The following is an 18,773-nucleotide window of genomic DNA, read 5'->3' as shown; positions in this document are numbered from 1 at the left end:
GAGAAACATACTCCTCTTTATGTATATTTTCCAAATTTATGCCTACGGAACGCACACAGGGGGCGAAAAATTCATGTGTGCGTTTTAGTTTTTGCTGACAGCGGGTGCGGTGAGAGAGTGTGCGTGTAGTGTCGAAGCGACCAGCGTAACTAGAACGCCGAAGTTTTGAGCCGCGGTGGGCAGCGCAACGCGAGCGGGGCGCGGGGAGGGGAAGGAAAGGTTCAGCTCGAAATGGTTTTAAAAAGGGTATGTTTTAGTGTGTGGGTCGGGATAGTTGAGGTAGGTATTGCGGATAGTTTGGGGCCGCCCCCGGCCCCGGCGTCATTACTCGCTGACGGTTGCATCTGTGTTAGAGGATGAACATTTAAAACCCACCCCTTGACGATCACTGCACAGCCATTTTTGTTTTTATTGCGTTTTTTTTTCTACTGATGATTTCGCTTGCCAAGCTGCTGTAGTGAAATTAGAACTGAGCAATTATCTCTATTACCACTGAGTACTAATCATCATAATTGTCTCGGAATCTATGATGATGTTATGTTACATAATATTTAAGACAAAACCAACACCCTTTCCTCCACATTTTTGTTAACAAAGTTTTTATCCTAATCCAAAGTCAACCATTTCCCTAATAATCTACCTACCTGTCTTCATAAACTACATTTAGCTACCTAGTTAGGTTGGACAGAAACAAACCCACCAATGACGATGACGCCGCGGCGCAGCGCTCCACTGGACTTTTGCGGCTGTTTTATCTTTTTTGTACGTAGACTTATGTAGGTGCGTGCTGTGGCGCTTACGTCACTCCTCGCCCGAGCGCCGGCCGCCGCCTGCAGGCCCCGCACACCCGGACACGCAACTCGGACCAAAAGGTAACAAAAGCTCACGTTTTTCACTGGCGATCCATCATAATGACGCGATTAGGCCACGCATACTTTTCACTATTCGCCGCCATGTTGCCCGCCTGTTTGCCTTTGGCAAAGCCTCCATCATGATGGGGTGGTTTATGCGATATTTCAAGTGTACGGTAATTTGAAATTGGAAATAGTGAGGAGATGACGGCAGCGACGTAGCTAGGTACCTAACTAGTGCCATTCGTACCTAGGTAAGTACTTACTTGCTTAACATAAATTTAATTCGTAAGTCAGTAGACAAACTTTGTAAGGCGACGATATACTCGTATCTGCGCCCTTCACTCCGCCTTAACTTAGGGTTTTCCTAATTTACTAAATCCACAAAACCATCAGCTATCACGATTGCTGAGGTACGGGGTCTACTTGTTTAAATATCTTAGAAATGGTTAAGTCAATGGTTATTTATACTATATCTATCACTAGTCTATGGCGATATTAGCGAAAAATTTAGAAGAAGCTATGCTTTCTTCCATCGATGCTTTATTGAGCGAAAAAGCCTACCTAGTTCAACCGACGCGTCGTCATCGTACTATAAAAATACCCGGTCAAGTGTGAGACGACTCGATAAATAGCAAAGTAGATATTTTTGCGGCCAAACATAACTTTGTTTTTCATACAAAGATTTAAAGTACCAAAAATTTTAAGGCTGATTAACTTAATTACAAAAGTCTAGTTTTCAGATTTTACAAACGGAGAACAAAGTGATTCTATATGATGTCCGTATATTTTACTGAGGTAAGTACCTACAGAAAATTTATTTATTTCATAATTGTCTAAATACAAACTTTGCAAACTCCCTAAATAAAAATAGATTTTAAAAGAAATAAAAAAACAAACCTTGGCAGTAAAACACATCAGTCACACGAAAAAACACAGTTTCACACGTCACAAAGCACATCACTTCCCAAATGGAACCATTTTTATTAATTTTTAAACTGACTGTATCGGTGGAAGATCAAAGTGCAAATGTCGTGAAGATGCAGACACAGGATCAACGGTCATCTCAATTCCCACATACATTTGTATAAATTAATCCGAGTCCAGAATCTCACGGTAAGTAGTTGAGTGTTGTGCGCATCATTTATTCTCGTTGACCCCTTCAGTCTCGCGTCTCGCGGTAACCGGTTTCCTTTGACAATTTTATTCTAACTTCAAAAATGAGTATCATGGTTTATTTTATAGAATGATTTTCGTATAAATACTAAATATTGGGTTTGCATATCCATCGAGGTAGAAAAGACTAAAGTCAAGGGTACGAGTAGATACTGAATTACCTTCCATGACAATGAAAGATTTTCGAAATACCGTGTAAGACTTTCTGTTCACCAGAGCAAGATATACATATTTTTGAGCTCAGTAATATTTCATATTATTATGTTTTTCATTACATATTTTCTAATAACAACGTTGAATGTTGGCTTGGAAACTGGCTATTAAATGCCCTGTCAACGTAAGAATGCGCTAATGAAAACCAGTCCCACAAGTCACAAGGACAAGGTAAGCTATTGATTGTGTCAGAGGACAAATTGACCACGTGACCACGGGGTATTTATAAATACGGGCAAAGGGGCCAGATCAAGGATCACAGGTCAGCTCGACCCTTGCGTTATTGTGTCATAGCATAAACTTTATATTATAGACTTTATATAGGTACCTTATATTATTACCCTCAAATTCATAGAACGTATTGTAAATTTACAAGGTTAAAATTTACTTAAACCCACGAGTTTCAACTCTTTACTTTACTCAAAAAGTTGAAATTCATAATAACACAACGTCAATTTAAACCAATTTTAGTACCACCGAACTATAGTACCACGCGTTTAGAGACATACAATTACTATTACTATTGTATAGGTAGTAGGAATGTAAAAGAAAGTGCAGTTTTGACAGTTATCAGTATGACCGATTCGAACCTTACGGAGTCGAATTGCAAACAAAGAATTTGAGGTTTTTATAGCAGTAAAATTAGAATTTGAGCCTTCAGAATCGACATCAATATTATACATAATACAAATAAATTAAATAAATATTCGCTGCTGTAAGAAAAATCAAAATGATGAAAGCGTGACGCAGCAGACATTGCCTATATTTTAAAGATTGCTAAAATAAAATTACTAGCCAGATTTACTACGCAAAATTATAGACAAACCCCCTTATTCATAGAAAAGTTATTGAACGTTTTAGCTATTGGACTGTTTTGTTCCTCTCTGTCAAAGAACAATTTGTTCAATGAAAGAGAGGGACAAAACAGTTAAATAGTTAAAACGTTATCAAACTTTTCTATGAATAAGGGGGTAAATCTATAGAATTTCATTATGGGATATCTCTATGACCGCAACGAAAAACGTCCCCATAACGTCATAGGAATCATCTTAGCTGAAACGAGGTATAGTTCCTGATCAATAGCGACTAAAAATATCCTTACATTAGTACTTACAATTAGTACGCAAAAACTACCTACTACAGAACTGATTTCTTCTCACAATCATTCAACTCCCTGTACAGAGACTACTAGTCTTGACTTATTTGTAAGAAACTACAATATTTCTTTATCAATTTTTATGTTCAATAATATAGGCATAATTAAATAGCCATGCACTTAATACCTACCTAGGAAAAATCGCAATATTATGTTTCAACAGGTACAATTATTAAATAAATAAATGTTTTTTTAATGTTTTCAAAAAACTGCAGTTATTCTTTCTTCTTATTTTAGGCAAAAAAATAATGATCTCCATAGTAAAAAGCCATGTAACAAAACAAAGTTTCTATTGAAAAAGTTTTTTTTCTGATATTTCAAAATCCTAGAATAAAAGTTGATCAAAATGATCCCCTGAGACACCCCCTTTCGGCGTAGTATACACTTTTTGCAACAACCTGTATAGTAGGTATAATCCAAATAATCATCGGCCACTATTGTAATTTCGTCAAAATCTGCCTAGTTAACGTATACGGTTGAGTTGTAACCTACCTAAAGACACAGCTAAAAGCTATTATTTAATGTTCCTAATTTCATATAATTTCCATAACAGTACAGTACAGTAACCAGTATAAGGATTCCATAAATCTTTTTCTTAACCTAACATTTCTTAAAGATCTGAAGAAAAAAATACATTCAGGTAAATTGCAAAATTTTATTTAAATCATAAAACAATAAAGATGTATCCAGACATAATATAAAAACTGACAAAGAAAGTTTACATTATTTAGCAATTGACACAAGGTGAACGCCTAGAGCCAATTTTCACGAACAAATTCCTACGGGTCAGTGAGCATGGTTGGCGGACTCGCGGAACTTGGTAGTTGTACTGCACGTATCCTGGTGATCCAGCTGAGCTAGATGACGAAGCTGCTGCTGAAGAAGATGATCCCGGTCCATATTGATTGATGACGTTGAAGTTGGGTCCAGCTGCTCCAGCAGAAGCTGAGCTAGAAGCCGATGATGATCCACCATTTTGTCCGTATCCGTTCTGGCCGAAACCTTCGTTGATAAGGTCAATGACGATTGGTTCACTAACTGAGGATGATGAGCTTGATGAGGATGTGCTAGAGGCAGATTCACCGGCACCGTAAGGTCCGTATTCGTTGATGATGTTGATGTTCTGTCCACCTGCTCCGGCAGAAGCTGAGCTAGATGATGATGCACTAGATCCTGATGCTCCAGGTCCGTACTGTCCGAACTCGTTCAGGATGGTGTATTCACCGTTAGCGCCAGCAGATGATGAAGCTGATGATGCAGATCCATCTCCTTGTCCGTATCCGTTAGCACCGTAACCATTACCGCCAAGACCGCTTCCGTAGGGTCCAAGACTTTGTCCGTATCCGTTGATTCCGTTACCGGATCCGGCACCGTTTGCTGCTGATGATGATGCGCTAGAGGCAGAGCTTCCAGAACCGTAGGGTCCGTATTCGTTGATGACCTTGATGTTGGGTCCGGCTGATCCAGCTGAGCTTGAGCTAGAAGACGAAGACGATGATGAGCCAGATGCTCCAGGTCCGTACTGTCCGAACTCGTTCACGATGGTGTATTCACCGTCAGCTCCAGCAGAAGAAGCGCTTGATGCTGAAGATGAGGCTCCAGAGCCAGCTCCTCCCAATCCTTGGCCGTATCCGTTAAGACCGTAGCCGTTGGGGCCAAGACCGCTGCCGTAGGGTCCAAGTCCTTGTCCGTATCCGTTGCCGTTAAGTCCATAACCTGCACCATTGGCTCCTGATGAACTTGAACTTGCTCCTGCAGATCCGTATTGTCCGTTAGGTCCGTATCCAGATCCTGAGGCACCTGCTGATGCAGCACTAGAGGCAGAGCTTCCAGCAACGTTAGGTCCAAATCCTTCGTTGATAACATCAATGACGATTGGTCCAGTAGCGGTTGATGATGAGCTTGATGAGGATGCGCTAGAGGCAGATTCACCAGAACCGTACGGTCCGTATTCGTTGATGACCATGATGTTGGGTCCGGCTGATCCAGCTGAGCTTGAGCTTGAAGATGAAGACGATGCTGAGCCAGATGCTCCAGGTCCGTACTGTCCGAACTCGTTCACGATGGTATATTCACCGTTGGCTCCAGCAGAAGAAGCGCTTGATGCTGAAGACGATGCTCCAGAGCCAGCTCCTCCCAAACCTTGGCCGTATCCGTTAAGACCGTAGCCGTTAGGGCCAAGACCGCTGCCGTAGGGTCCAAGTCCTTGTCCGTATCCGTTGCCGTTGAGGCCATAACCTGCACCATTGGCTCCTGATGAACTTGAACTTGCTTCTGGAGATCCGTATTGTCCGTTAGGTCCGTATCCGGATCCTGAGGCACCTGCTGATGCAGCACTAGAGGCAGAGCTTCCAGCGCCGTAAGGTCCGTATTGGTTGATGATGTTGATGTCCTGTCCAGCTGCTCCGGCAGAAGCTGAACTAGATGATGATGCACTAGATCCAGATGCTCCAGGTCCGTACTGTCCGAACTCGTTCAGGATGGTGTATTCACCGTTAGCGCCAGCAGATGATGAAGCTGATGATGCAGATCCATCTCCTTGTCCGTATCCGTTAGCACCGTAACCATTACCGCCAAGACCGCTTCCGTAGGGTCCAAGACCTTGTCCATATCCGTTGATTCCGTTACTGGATCCGGCACCGTTTGCTGCTGATGATGATGCGCTAGAGGCAGAGCTTCCAGAACCGTAGGGTCCGTATTCGTTGATGACATTGATGTTGGGTCCGGCTGATCCAGCTGAGCTTGAGCTAGAAGATGAAGACGATGCTGAGCCAGATGCTCCTGGTCCGTACTGTCCGAACTCGTTCACGATGGTGTATTCACCGTTGGCTCCGGCAGAAGAAGCGCTTGATGCTGAAGACGATGCTCCAGAGCCAGCTCCTCCCAAACCTTGGCCGTATCCGTTAAGACCGTAGCCGTTAGGGCCAAGACCGCTGCCGTAGGGTCCAAGTCCTTGTCCGTATCCGTTGCCGTTGAGGCCATAACCTGCACCATTGGCTCCTGATGAACTTGAACTTGCTCCTGCAGATCCGTATTGTCCGTTAGGTCCGTATCCGGATCCTGAGGCACCTGCTGATGCAGCACTAGAGGCAGAGCTTCCAGCGCCGTAAGATCCGTATTGGTTGATGATGTTGATGTCCTGTCCAGCTGCTCCGGCAGAAGCTGAGCTAGATGATGATGCACTAGATCCAGATGCTCCAGGTCCGTACTGTCCGAACTCGTTCAGGATGGTGTATTCACCGTTAGCGCCAGCAGATGATGAAGCTGATGATGCAGATCCATCTCCGTGTCCGTATTCGTTAGCACCGTAACCATTACCGCCAACACCGCTTCCGTAGGGTCCAAGACCTTGTCCGTATCCGTTGATTCCGTTACCGGATCCGGCACCGTTTGCTGCTGATGATGATGCGCTAGAGGCAGAGCTTCCAGAACCGTAGGGTCCGTATTCGTTGATGACATTGATGTTGGGTCCGGCTGATCCAGCTGAGCTTGAGCTAGAAGATGAAGACGATGCTGAGCCAGATGCTCCAGGTCCGTACTGTCCGAACTCGTTCACGATGGTGTATTCACCGTTGGCTCCAGCAGAAGAAGCGCTTGATGCTGAAGACGATGCTCCAGAGCCAGCTCCTCCCAATCCTTGGCCGTATCCATTAAGTCCGTAGCTGTTGGGGCCAAGACCGCTGCCGTAGGGTCCAAGTCCTTGTCCGTATCCGTTGCCGTTGAGGCCATAACCTGCACCATTGGCTCCTGATGAACTTGAACTTGCTCCTGCAGATCCGTATTGTCCGTTAAATCCGTATCCGGATCCTGAGGCACCTGCTGATGCAGCACTAGAGGCAGAGCTTCCAGCGCCGTAAGGTCCGTATTGGTTGATGATGTTGATGTCCTGTCCAGCTGCTCCGGCAGAAGCTGAGCTAGATGATGATGCACTAGATCCAGATGCTCCAGGTCCGTACTGTCCGAACTCGTTCAGGATGGTGTATTCACCGTTAGCGCCAGCAGATGATGAAGCTGATGATGCAGATCCATCTCCTTGTCCGTATCCGTTAGCACCGTAACCATTACCGCCAAGACCGCTTCCGTAGGGTCCAAGACCTTGTCCGTATCCGTTGATTCCGTTACTGGATCCGGCACCGTTTGCTGCTGATGATGATGCGCTAGAGGCAGAGCTTCCAGAACCGTAGGGTCCGTATTCGTTGATGACATTGATGTTGGGTCCGGCTGATCCAGCTGAGCTTGAGCTAGAAGATGAAGACGATGCTGATCCAGATGCTCCTGGTCCGTACTGTCCGAACTCATTCACGATGGTGTATTCACCGTTGGCTCCAGCAGAAGAAGCGCTTGATGCTGAAGACGATGCTCCAGAGCCAGCTCCTCCCAAACCTTGGCCGTATCCGTTAAGACCGTAGCCGTTGGGGCCAAGACCGCTGCCGTAGGGTCCAAGTCCTTGTCCGTATCCGTTGCCGTTAAGTCCATAACCTGCACCATTGGCTTCTGATGAACTTGCTCCTGCAGATCCGAATTGTCCGTTAGGTCCGTATCCAGATCCTGAGGCACCTGCTGATGCAGCACTAGAGGCAGAGCTTCCAGCAACGTTAGGTCCGAATCCTTCGTTGATAACATCAATGACGATTGGTCCAGTAGCGGTTGATGATGAGCTTGATGAGGATGCGCTAGAGGCAGATTCACCAGAACCGTAAGGTCCGTATTCGTTGATAACATTGATGTTGGGTCCGGCTGATCCAGCTGAGCTTGAGCTAGAAGATGAAGACGATGCTGAGCCAGATGCTCCTGGTCCGTACTGTCCGAACTCGTTCACGATGATGTATTCACCGTTGGCTCCAGCAGACGAAGCGCTTGATGCTGAAGACGATGATTCAGAGCGAGCTCCTCCCAAACCTTGGCCGTATCCGTTAAGACCGTAGCCGTTAGGGCCAAGACCGCTGCCGTAGGGTCCAAGTCCTTGTCCGTATCCGTTGCCGTTGAGGCCATAACCTGCACCATTGGCTCCTGATGAACTTGAACTTGCTCCTGCAGATCCGTATTGTCCGTTAGGTCCGTATCCGGATCCTGAGGCACCTGCTGATGCAGCACTAGAGGCAGAGCTTCCAGCGCCGTAAGGTCCGTATTGGTTGATGATGTTGATGTCCTGTCCAGCTGCTCCGGCAGAAGCTGAGCTAGACGATGATGCACTAGATCCAGATGGTCCAGGTCCGTACTGTCCGAACTCGTTCAGGATAGTGTATTCACCGTTAGCGCCAGCAGATGATGAAGCTGATGATGCAGATCCATCTCCTTGTCCGTATCCGTTAGCACCGTAACCATTACCGCCAAGACCGCTTCCGTAGGGTCCAAGACCTTGTCCGTATCCGTTGATTCCGTTACTGGATCCGGCACCGTTTGCTGCTGATGATGATGCGCTAGAGGCGGAGCTTCCAGAACCGTAGGGTCCGTATTCGTTGATGACATTGATGTTGGGTCCGGCTGATCCAGCTGAGCTTGAGCTAGAAGATGAAGACGATGCTGAGCCAGATGCTCCAGGTCCGTACTGTCCGAACTCGTTCACGATGGTGTATTCACCGTTGGCTCCAGCAGAAGAAGCGCTTGATGCTGAAGACGATGCTCCAGAGCCAGCTCCTCCCAATCCTTGGCCGTATCCGTTAAGTCCGTAGCTGTTGGGGCCAAGACCGCTGCCGTAGGGTCCAAGTCCTTGTCCGTATCCGTTGCCGTTGAGGCCATAACCTGCACCATTGGCTCCTGATGAACTTGAACTTGCTCCTGCAGATCCGTATTGTCCGTTAGGTCCGTATCCGGATCCTGAGGCACCTGCTGATGCAGCACTAGAGGCAGAGCTTCCAGCGCCGTAAGGTCCGTATTGGTTGATGATGTTGATGTCCTGTCCAGCTGCTCCGGCAGAAGCTGAGCTAGACGATGATGCACTAGATCCAGATGCTCCAGGTCCGTATTGTCCGAACTCGTTCAGGATAGTGTATTCACCGTTAGCGCCAGCAGATGATGAAGCTGATGATGCAGATCCATCTCCTTGTCCGTATCCGTTAGCACCGTAACCATTACCGCCAAGACCGCTTCCGTAGGGTCCAAGACCTTGTCCGTACCCGTTGATTCCGTTACCGGATCCGGCACCGTTTGCTGCTGATGATGATGCGCTAGAGGCAGAGCTTCCAGAACCGTAGGGTCCGTATTCGTTGATGACCTTGATGTTGGGTCCGGCTGATCCAGCTGAGCTTGAGCTAGAAGATGAAGACGATGCTGAGCCAGATGCTCCAGGTCCGTACTGTCCGAACTCGTTCACGATGGTGTATTCAACGTTGGCTCCAGCAGAAGAAGCGCTTGATGCTGAAGACGATGCTCCAGAGCCAGCTCCTCCCAAGCCTTGGCCGTATCCGTTAAGACCGTAGCCGTTAGGGCCAAGACCGCTGCCGTAGGGTCCAAGTCCTTGTCCGTATCCGTTGCCGTTGAGGCCATAACCTGCACCATTGGCTCCTGATGAACTTGAACTTGCTCCTGCAGATCCGTATTGTCCGTTAGGTCCGTATCCGGATCCTGAGGCACCTGCTGATGCAGCACTAGAGGCAGAGCTTCCAGCGCCGTAAGGTCCGTATTGGTTGATGATGTTGATGTCCTGTCCAGCTGCTCCGGCAGAAGCTGAGCTAGATGATGATGCACTAGATCCAGATGCTCCAGGTCCGTACTGTCCGAACTCGTTCAGGATGGTGTATTCACCGTTAGCGCCAGCAGATGATGAAGCTGATGATGCAGATCCATCTCCTTGTCCGTATCCGTTAGCACCGTAACCATTACCGCCAACACCGCTTCCGTAGGGTCCAAGACCTTGTCCGTATCCGTTGATTCCGTTACCGGATCCGGCACCGTTTGCTGCTGATGATGATGCGCTAGAGGCAGAGCTTCCAGAACCGTAGGGTCCGTATTCGTTGATGACATTGATGTTGGGTCCGGCTGATCCAGCTGAGCTTGAGCTAGAAGATGAAGACGATGCTGATCCAGATGCTCCTGGTCCGTACTGTCCGAACTCATTCACGATGGTGTTTTCACCGTTGGCTCCAGCAGAAGAAGCGCTTGATGCTGAAGACGATGCTCCAGAGCCAGCTCCTCCCAAACCTTGGCCGTATCCGTTAAGACCGAAGCCGTTGGGGCCAAGACCGCTGCCGTAGGGTCCAAGTCCTTGTCCGTATCCGTTGCCGTTAAGTCCATAACCTGCACCATTGGCTCCTGATGAACTTGAACTTGCTCCTGCAGATCCGTATTGTCCGTTAGGTCCGTATCCAGATCCTGAGGCACCTGCTGATGCAGCACTAGAGGCAGAGCTTCCAGCAACGTTAGGTCCGAATCCTTCGTTGATAACATCAATGACGATTGGTCCAGTAGCGGTTGATGATGAGCTTGATGAGGATGCGCTAGAGGCAGATTCACCAGAACCGTAAGGTCCGTATTCGTTGATGACATTGATGTTGGGTCCGGCTGATCCAGCTGAGCTTGAGCTAGAAGATGAAGACGATGCTGAGCCAGATGCTCCTGGTCCGTACTGTCCGAACTCGTTCACGATGGTGTATACACCGTTGGCTCCAGCAGACGAAGCGCTTGATGCTGAAGACGATGCTCCAGAGCCAGCTCCTCCCAAACCTTGGCCATATCCGTTAAGACCGTAGCCGTTAGGGCCAAGACCGCTGCCGTAGGGTCCAAGTCCTTGTCCGTATCCGTTGCCGTTGAGGCCATAACCTGCACCATTGGCTCCTGATGAACTTGAACTTGCTCCTGCAGATCCGTATTGTCCGTTAGGTCCGTATCCGGATCCTGAGGCACCTGCTGATGCAGCACTAGAGGCCGAGCTTCCAGCGCCGTAAGGTCCGTATTGGTTGATGATGTTGATGTCCTGTCCAGCTGCTCCGGCAGAAGCTGAGCTAGACGATGATGCACTAGATCCAGATGCTCCAGGTCCGTACTGTCCGAACTCGTTCAGGATAGTGTATTCACCGTTAGCGCCAGCAGATGATGAAGCTGATGATGCAGATCCATCTCCTTGTCCGTATCCGTTAGCACCGTAACCATTACCGCCAAGACCGCTTCCGTAGGGTCCAAGACCTTGTCCGTATCCGTTGATTCCGTTACCGGATCCGGCACCGTTTGCTGCTGATGATGATACGCTAGAGGCAGAGCTTCCAGAACCGTAGGGTCCGTATTCGTTGATGACCTTGATGTTGGGTCCGGCTGATCCAGCTGAGCTTGAGCTAGAAGATGAAGACGATGCTGAGCCAGATGCTCCAGGTCCGTACTGTCCGAACTCGTTCACGATGGTGTATTCACCGTTGGCTCCAGCAGAAGAAGCGCTTGATGCTGAAGACGATGCTCCAGAGCCAGCTCCTCCAAAGCCTTGGCCGTATCCGTTAAGACCGTAGCCGTTAGGGCCAAGACCGCTGCCGTAGGGTCCAAGTCCTTGTCCGTATCCGTTGCCGTTGAGGCCATAACCTGCACCATTGGCTCCTGATGAACTTGAACTTGCTCCTGCAGATCCGTATTGTCCGTTAGGTCCGTATCCGGATCCTGAGGCACCTGCTGATGCAGCACTAGAGGCAGAGCTTCCAGCGCCGTAAGGTCCGTATTGGTTGATGATGTTGATGTCCTGTCCAGCTGCTCCGGCAGAAGCTGAGCTAGATGATAATGCACTAGATCCAGATGCTCCAGGTCCGTACTGTCCGAACTCGTTCAGGATGGTGTATTCACCGTTAGCGCCAGCAGATGATGAAGCTGATGATGCAGATCCATCTCCTTGTCCGTATCCGTTAGCACCGTAACCATTACCGCCAAGACCGCTTCCGTAGGGTCCAAGACCTTGTCCGTATCCGTTGATTCCGTTACCGGATCCGGCACCGTTTGCTGCTGATGATGATGCGCTAGAGGCAGAGCTTCCAGAACCGTAGGGTCCGTATTCGTTGATGACATTGATGTTGGGTCCGGCTGATCCAGCTGAGCTTGAGCTAGAAGATGAAGACGATGCTGATCCAGATGCTCCTGGTCCGTACTGTCCGAACTCATTCACGATGGTGTATTCACCGTTGGCTCCAGCAGAAGAAGCGCTTGATGCTGAAGACGATGCTCCAGAGCCAGCTCCTCCCAAACCTTGGCCGTATCCGTTAAGACCGTAGCCGTTGGGGCCAAGACCGCTGCCGTAGGGTCCAAGTCCTTGTCCGTATCCGTTGCCGTTAAGTCCATAACCTGCACCATTGCCTCCTGATGAACTTGCTCCTGCAGATCCGTATTGTCCGTTAGGTCCGTATCCAGATCCTGAGGCACCTGCTGATGCAGCACTAGAGGCAGAGCTTCCAGCAACGTTAGGTCCGAATCCTTCGTTGATAACATCAATGACGATTGGTCCAGTAGCGGTTGATGATGAGCTTGATGAGGATGCGCTAGAGGCAGATTCACCAGAACCGTAAGGTCCGTATTCGTTGATGACATTGATGTTGGGTCCGGCTGATCCAGCTGAGCTTGAGCTAGAAGATGAAGACGATGCTGAGCCAGATGCTCCTGGTCCGTACTGTCCGAACTCGTTCACGATGGTGTATTCACCGTTGGCTCCAGCAGACGAAGCGCTTGATGCTGAAGACGATGCTCCAGAGCCAGCTCCTCCCAAACCTTGGCCGTATCCGTTAAGACCGTAGCCGTTAGGGCCAAGACCGCTGCCGTAGGGTCCAAGTCCTTGTCCGTATCCGTTGCCGTTGAGGCCATAACCTGCACCATTGGCTCCTGATGAACTTGAACTTGCTCCTGCAGATCCGTATTGTCCGTTAGGTCCGTATCCGGATCCTGAGGCACCTGCTGATGCAGCACTAGAGGCAGAGCTTCCAGCGCCGTAAGGTCCGTATTGGTTGATGATGTTGATGTCCTGTCCAGCTGCTCCGGCAGAAGCTGAGCTAGATGATGATGCACTAGATCCAGATGCTCCAGGTCCGTACTGTCCGAACTCGTTCAGGATGGTGTATTCACCGTTAGCGCCAGCAGATGATGAAGCTGATGATGCAGATCCATCTCCTAGTCCGTATCCGTTAGCACCGTAACCATTACCGCCAAGACCGCTTCCGTAGGGTCCAAGACCTTGTCCGTATCCGTTGATTCCGTTACCGGATCCGGCACCGTTTGCTGCTGATGATGATGCGCTAGAGGCAGAGCTTCCAGAACCGTAGGGTCCGTATTCGTTGATGACATTGATGTTGGGTCCGGCTGATCCAGCTGAGCTTGAGCTAGAAGATGAAGACGATGCTGAGCCAGATGCTCCAGGTCCGTACTGTCCGAACTCGTTCACAATGGTGTATTCACCGTTGGCTCCAGCAGAAGAAGCGCTTGATGCTGAAGACGATGCTCCAGAGCCAGCTCCTCCCAAACCTTGGCCGTATCCGTTAAGACCGTAGCCGTTAGGGCCAAGACCGCTGCCGTAGGGTCCAAGTCCTTGTCCGTATCCGTTGCCGTTGAGGCCATAACCTGCACCATTGGCTCCTGATGAACTTGAACTTGCTCCTGCAGATCCGTATTGTCCGTTAGGTCCGTATCCGGATCCTGAGGCACCTGCTGATGCAGCACTAGAGGCAGAGCTTCCAGCGCCGTAAGGTCCGTATTGGTTGATGATGTTTATGTCCTGTCCAGCTGCTCCGGCAGAAGCTGAGCTAGATGATGATGCACTAGATCCAGATGCTCCAGGTCCGTACTGTCCGAACTCGTTCAGGATGGTGTATTCACCGTTAGCGCCAGCAGATGATAAAGCTGCTGATGCAGATCCATCTCCTTGTCCGTATCCGTTAGCACCGTAACCATTACCGCCAAGACCGCTTCCGTAGGGTCCAAGACCTTGTCCGTATCCGTTGATTCCGTTACTGGATCCGGCACCGTTTGCTGCTGATGATGATGCGCTAGAGGCAGAGCTTCCAGAACCGTAGGGTCCGTATTCGTTGATGACATTGATGTTGGGTCCGGCTGATCCAGCTGAGCTTGAGCTAGAAGATGAAGACGATGCTGAGCCAGATGCTCCAGGTCCGTACTGTCCGAACTCGTTCACGATGGTGTATTCACCGTTGGCTCCAGCAGAAGAAGCGCTTGATGCTGAAGACGATGCTCCAGAGCCAGCTCCTCCCAAACCTTGGCCGTATCCGTTAAGACCGTAGCCGTTAGGGCCAAGACCGCTGCCGTAGGGTCCAAGTCCTTGTCCGTATCCGTTGCCGTTGAGGCCATAACCTGCACCATTGGCTCCTGATGAACTTGAACTTGCTCCTGCAGATCCGTATTGTCCGTTAGGTCCGTATCCGGATCCTGAGGCACCTGCTGATGCAGCACTAGAGGCAGAGCTTCCAGCGCCGTAAGGTCCGTATTGGTTGATGATGTTGATGTCCTGTCCAGCTGCTCCGGCAGAAGCTGAGCTAGATGATGATGCACTAGATCCAGATGCTCCAGGTCCGTACTGTCCGAACTCGTTCAGGATGGTGTATTCACCGTTAGCGCCAGCAGATGATGAAGCTGATGATGCAGATCCATCTCCTTGTCCGTATCCGTTAGCACCGTAACCATTACCGCCAAGACCGCTTCCGTAGGGTCCAAGACCTTGTCCGTATCCGTTGATTCCGTTACCGGATCCGGCACCGTTTGCTGCTGATGATGATGCGCTAGAGGCAGAGCTTCCAGAACCGTAGGGTCCGTATTCGTTGATGACATTGATGTTGGGTCCGGCTGATCCAGCTGAGCTTGAGCTAGAAGATGAAGACGATGCTGATCCAGATGCTCCTGGTCCGTACTGTCCGAATTCATTCACGATGGTGTATTCACCGTTGGCTCCAGCAGAAGAAGCGCTTGATGCTGAAGACGATGCTCCAGAGCCAGCTCCTCCCAAACCTTGGCCGTATCCGTTAAGACCGTAGCCGTTGGGGCCAAGACCGCTGCCGTAGGGTCCAAGTCCTTGTCCGTATCCGTTGCCATTGAGGCCATAACCTGCACCATTGGCTCCTGATGAACTTGAACTTGCTCCTGCAGATCCGTATTGTCCATTAGGTCCGTATCCGGATCCTGAGGCACCTGCTGATGCAGCACTAGAGGCAGAGCTTCCAGCAACGTTAGGTCCGAATCCTTCGTTGATAACATCAATGACGATTGGTCCAGTAGCGGTTGATGATGAGCTTGATGAGGATGCGCTAGAGGCAGATTCACCAGAACCGTAAGGTCCGTATTCGTTGATAACATTGATGTTGGGTCCGGCTGATCCAGCTGAGCTTGAGCTAGAAGATGAAGACGATGCTGAGCCAGATGCTCCTGGTCCGTACTGTCCGAACTCGTTCACGATGGTGTATTCACCGTTGGCTCCAGCAGACGAAGCGCTTGATGCTGAAGACGATGCTCCAGAGCCAGCTCCTCCCAAACCTTGGCCGTATCCGTTAAGACTGTAGCCGTTAGGGCCAAGACCGCTGCCGTAGGGTCCAAGTCCTTGTCCGTATCCGTTGCCGTTGAGGCCATAACCTGCACCATTGGCTCCTGATGAACTTGAACTTGCTCCAGCAGATCCGTATTGTCCGTTAGGTCCGTATCCGGATCCGGAGGCACCTGCTGATGCAGCACTAGAGGCAGAGCTTCCAGCGCCGTAAGGTCCGTATTGGTTGATGATGTTGATGTCCTGTCCAGCTGCTCCGGCAGAAGCTGAGCTAGATGATGATGCACTAGATCCAGATGCTCCAGGTCCGTACTGTCCGAACTCGTTCAGGATGGTGTATTCACCGTTAGCGCCAGCAGATGATGAAGCTGATGATGCAGATCCATCTCCTTGTCCGTATCCGTTAGCACCGTAACCATTACCGCCAAGACCGCTTCCGTAGGGTCCAAGACCTTGTCCGTATCCGTTGATTCCGTTACTGGATCCGGCACCGTTTGCTGCTGATGATGATGCGCTAGAGGCAGAGCTTCCAGAACCGTAGGGTCCGTATTCGTTGATGACATTGATGTTGGGTCCGGCTGATCCAGCTGAGCTTGAGCTTGAAGATGAAGACGATGCTGATCCAGATGCTCCTGGTCCGTACTGTCCGAATTCATTCACGATGGTGTATTCACCGTTGGCTCCAGCAGAAGAAGCGCTTGATGCTGAAGATGATGCTCCAGAGCCAGCTCCTCCCAAACCTTGGCCGTATCCGTTAAGACCGTAGCCGTTGGGGCCAAGGCCGCTGCCGTAGGGTCCAAGTCCTTGTCCGTATCCGTTGCCGTTGAGTCCATAACCTGCACCATTGGCTCCTGATGAACTTGAACTTGCTCCTTCTGATCCGTATTGTCCGTTAGGTCCATATCCAGATCCTGAGGCACCTGCAGATGCAGCACTAGAGGCAGAGCTTCCAGCGCCGTAAGGTCCGTATTGGTTGATGATGTTGATGTCCTGTCCAGCTGCTCCGGCAGAAGCTGAGCTAGATGATGATGCACTAGATCCAGATGCTCCAGGTCCGTACTGTCCGAACTCGTTCACGATGGTGTATTCACCGTTAGCTCCAGCAGATGATGAAGCTGATGATGCAGATCCAGCTCCTTGTCCGTATCCGTTTGCACCGTTACTATTACCCCCAAGACCGCTTCCATAGGGTCCAAGGCCTTGTCCGTATCCGTTGATTCCGTTACTGGATCCGGCACCGTTTGCTGCTGATGATGATGCGCTAGAGGCAGAGTTTCCAGCGCCGTAGGGTCCGTATTCGTTGATGACCTTGATGTTGGGGCCGGCTGATCCAGCTGAGCTTGAGCTAGAAGATGAAGACGATGCTGACCCAGATGCTCCAGGTCCATACTGTCCGATTTCGTTCACGATGGTGTATTCGTTATTAGATCCAGCAGAAGAAGCGCTTGATGCTGATGATCCAGCCTGACTTCCTTGGCCGAGACCTTGTCCATAGCCACCTTGTCCCGCAGCAGCAGTGTTTGAACTAGCTCCTCCATATTGTCCATATTTGTTTACAATATTGACATGATTAGCATTGGTTGCTGCGGAACTTGAGCTAGCTGCTGAAGATGATGGGCCTGAGTGGCCGACGGGACGGATGTTGTTAACAACAACATTAGATCCTTGCCCGCTTGCACTTGATGCAGAGCTTGAAGAAGAACTACTAGATGAATGAGTTCCAGGAACCTTCTTAATGACCACATCCTCTTCGTAAATGACGTCGTGGCCGAAGCCATCGGATTCAATAACAAAAGTTCTGACAACTTTTTCGTCGCTGTGAATGTTGCCAAAGCTTCCAGCTGGAAAATCGTCTCTTTCGAACTTCTTTCGTGTAGTTACTCGTTCAAAGACGGTTCCATTGCTGTCTTTTTCATATTCATCTGTGGTGCTCAAGTCAGTTTCGGTAAAATCTACCATATTCTTGGGGTTGAGCACCAAGTCATTGTAGACATCTCGTTGTGCAGCAATATACTGTTGGAAATTTTAAGCTTTGAAATGCCATCTCAATCACATATATATTATAATACAGTAGAGAAAGTTAGAGAAGTAAAAGAGTCTTACCTGCAGGGCACAGCACAAGATCACAAAGGTTGCTGCTCTCATGTTGAGAGTTGGAACCGAACTGATATCGATTTCAAATTTCTTGTCCCTTTTATACCAAAGTATGTTGTACGATCTTGACGTTAGTGCAGTAGTGTTTTTCTGAACCAAATATTTACTTTATCAAAATTTTCTTTATATTATTCAATACAATAGTAAATTTTGCCATATACTTTTGAACAATGATAGTAATTATGACATTGTTATTTTATAAACAAAATTATTATGAATTACGGTAAGTAAGTACATGCAAATTGAAAGTCATGGGTTTAATGATTGAATACTTCATTTGGCACCTAAGAGATTAATCTCTTATGATCCCTATATATATAATTACGAGTATGTGTTCCAATTTGTTTTTATCAAATTTTAATGTCTATCTTATGGCGTATTTGTAGCCTATAATCCGAATATTTGTCTTACTGCTGGGCTCAGTCACCCCCATGCAACAAAGGCATAATATAAATATATCCCCGTTGTCGTCTTCCTGAAGCCTTCAGTGCCAGGGGTAACTCTATATGACGAAAGACAAAGTTCTTTAGTTTTTCGTCAGTACTTTTAGAGTAAACCTCCAGCGTCTGGAACGCTGACTCCCACACACTAATCATGGTACAGTATGGGGAACTTCGAGAAGGGCTCTAAGGGCCGGTAAGCATAAGAAATTTTAGGAGATAAATAGCAGTATCACCTGTCATTATCTTCATGCCTATAAGCACACCTTATTAGGTAGAACTTTGCCTGCTAATGCCGATAATGTGTGCCGGTTCTAAGGTAGCTTGCCATTACCACTGAC

General features: G+C 48.8%; 1 protein-coding gene and 1 long non-coding RNA gene across 3 annotated transcripts in view; both read right to left on the bottom strand.

The window, feature by feature from the left end:
- The window catches only part of LOC119691002, a 31,455-nt gene extending 29,276 nt beyond the window's left edge, over positions 1-2,179 (bottom strand). The window contains exon 1 of the long non-coding RNA XR_005253787.2: positions 1,752-2,179. This is a non-coding gene — a long non-coding RNA (uncharacterized LOC119691002). The remainder of the gene's footprint in view (positions 1-1,751) is intronic.
- A 1,858-nt stretch (positions 2,180-4,037) lies between these two features.
- Positions 4,038-18,055, bottom strand: LOC105392941 (fibroin heavy chain). 2 transcript variants are annotated; one of them, XM_048630433.1, is made up of 3 exons: positions 17,942-18,055; positions 7,204-17,851; positions 4,038-5,187 (listed from the first exon to the last, which is right to left on the bottom strand). In XM_048630433.1, the coding sequence occupies exons 1-3, from the start codon at positions 17,981-17,983 to the stop codon at positions 4,124-4,126; spliced, it is 11,754 nt and encodes a 3,917-aa protein (XP_048486390.1). In that variant the 5' UTR covers positions 17,984-18,055; the 3' UTR covers positions 4,038-4,123. The 2 variants fall into 2 exon arrangements, with proteins under 2 accessions (XP_048486390.1, XP_037963315.2); XM_038107387.2 differs by having other exon boundaries at positions 4,038-17,851.
- Between the last annotated feature and the right edge of the window lie 718 nt (positions 18,056-18,773).

Source organism: Plutella xylostella, chromosome 25 (genome assembly GCF_932276165.1).
Source record: "Plutella xylostella chromosome 25, ilPluXylo3.1, whole genome shotgun sequence".
In the NCBI taxonomy this organism is placed as follows: Eukaryota; Metazoa; Arthropoda; class Insecta; order Lepidoptera; family Plutellidae; genus Plutella; species Plutella xylostella.
This window is presented reverse-complemented; position numbering and strand designations above follow the sequence as displayed.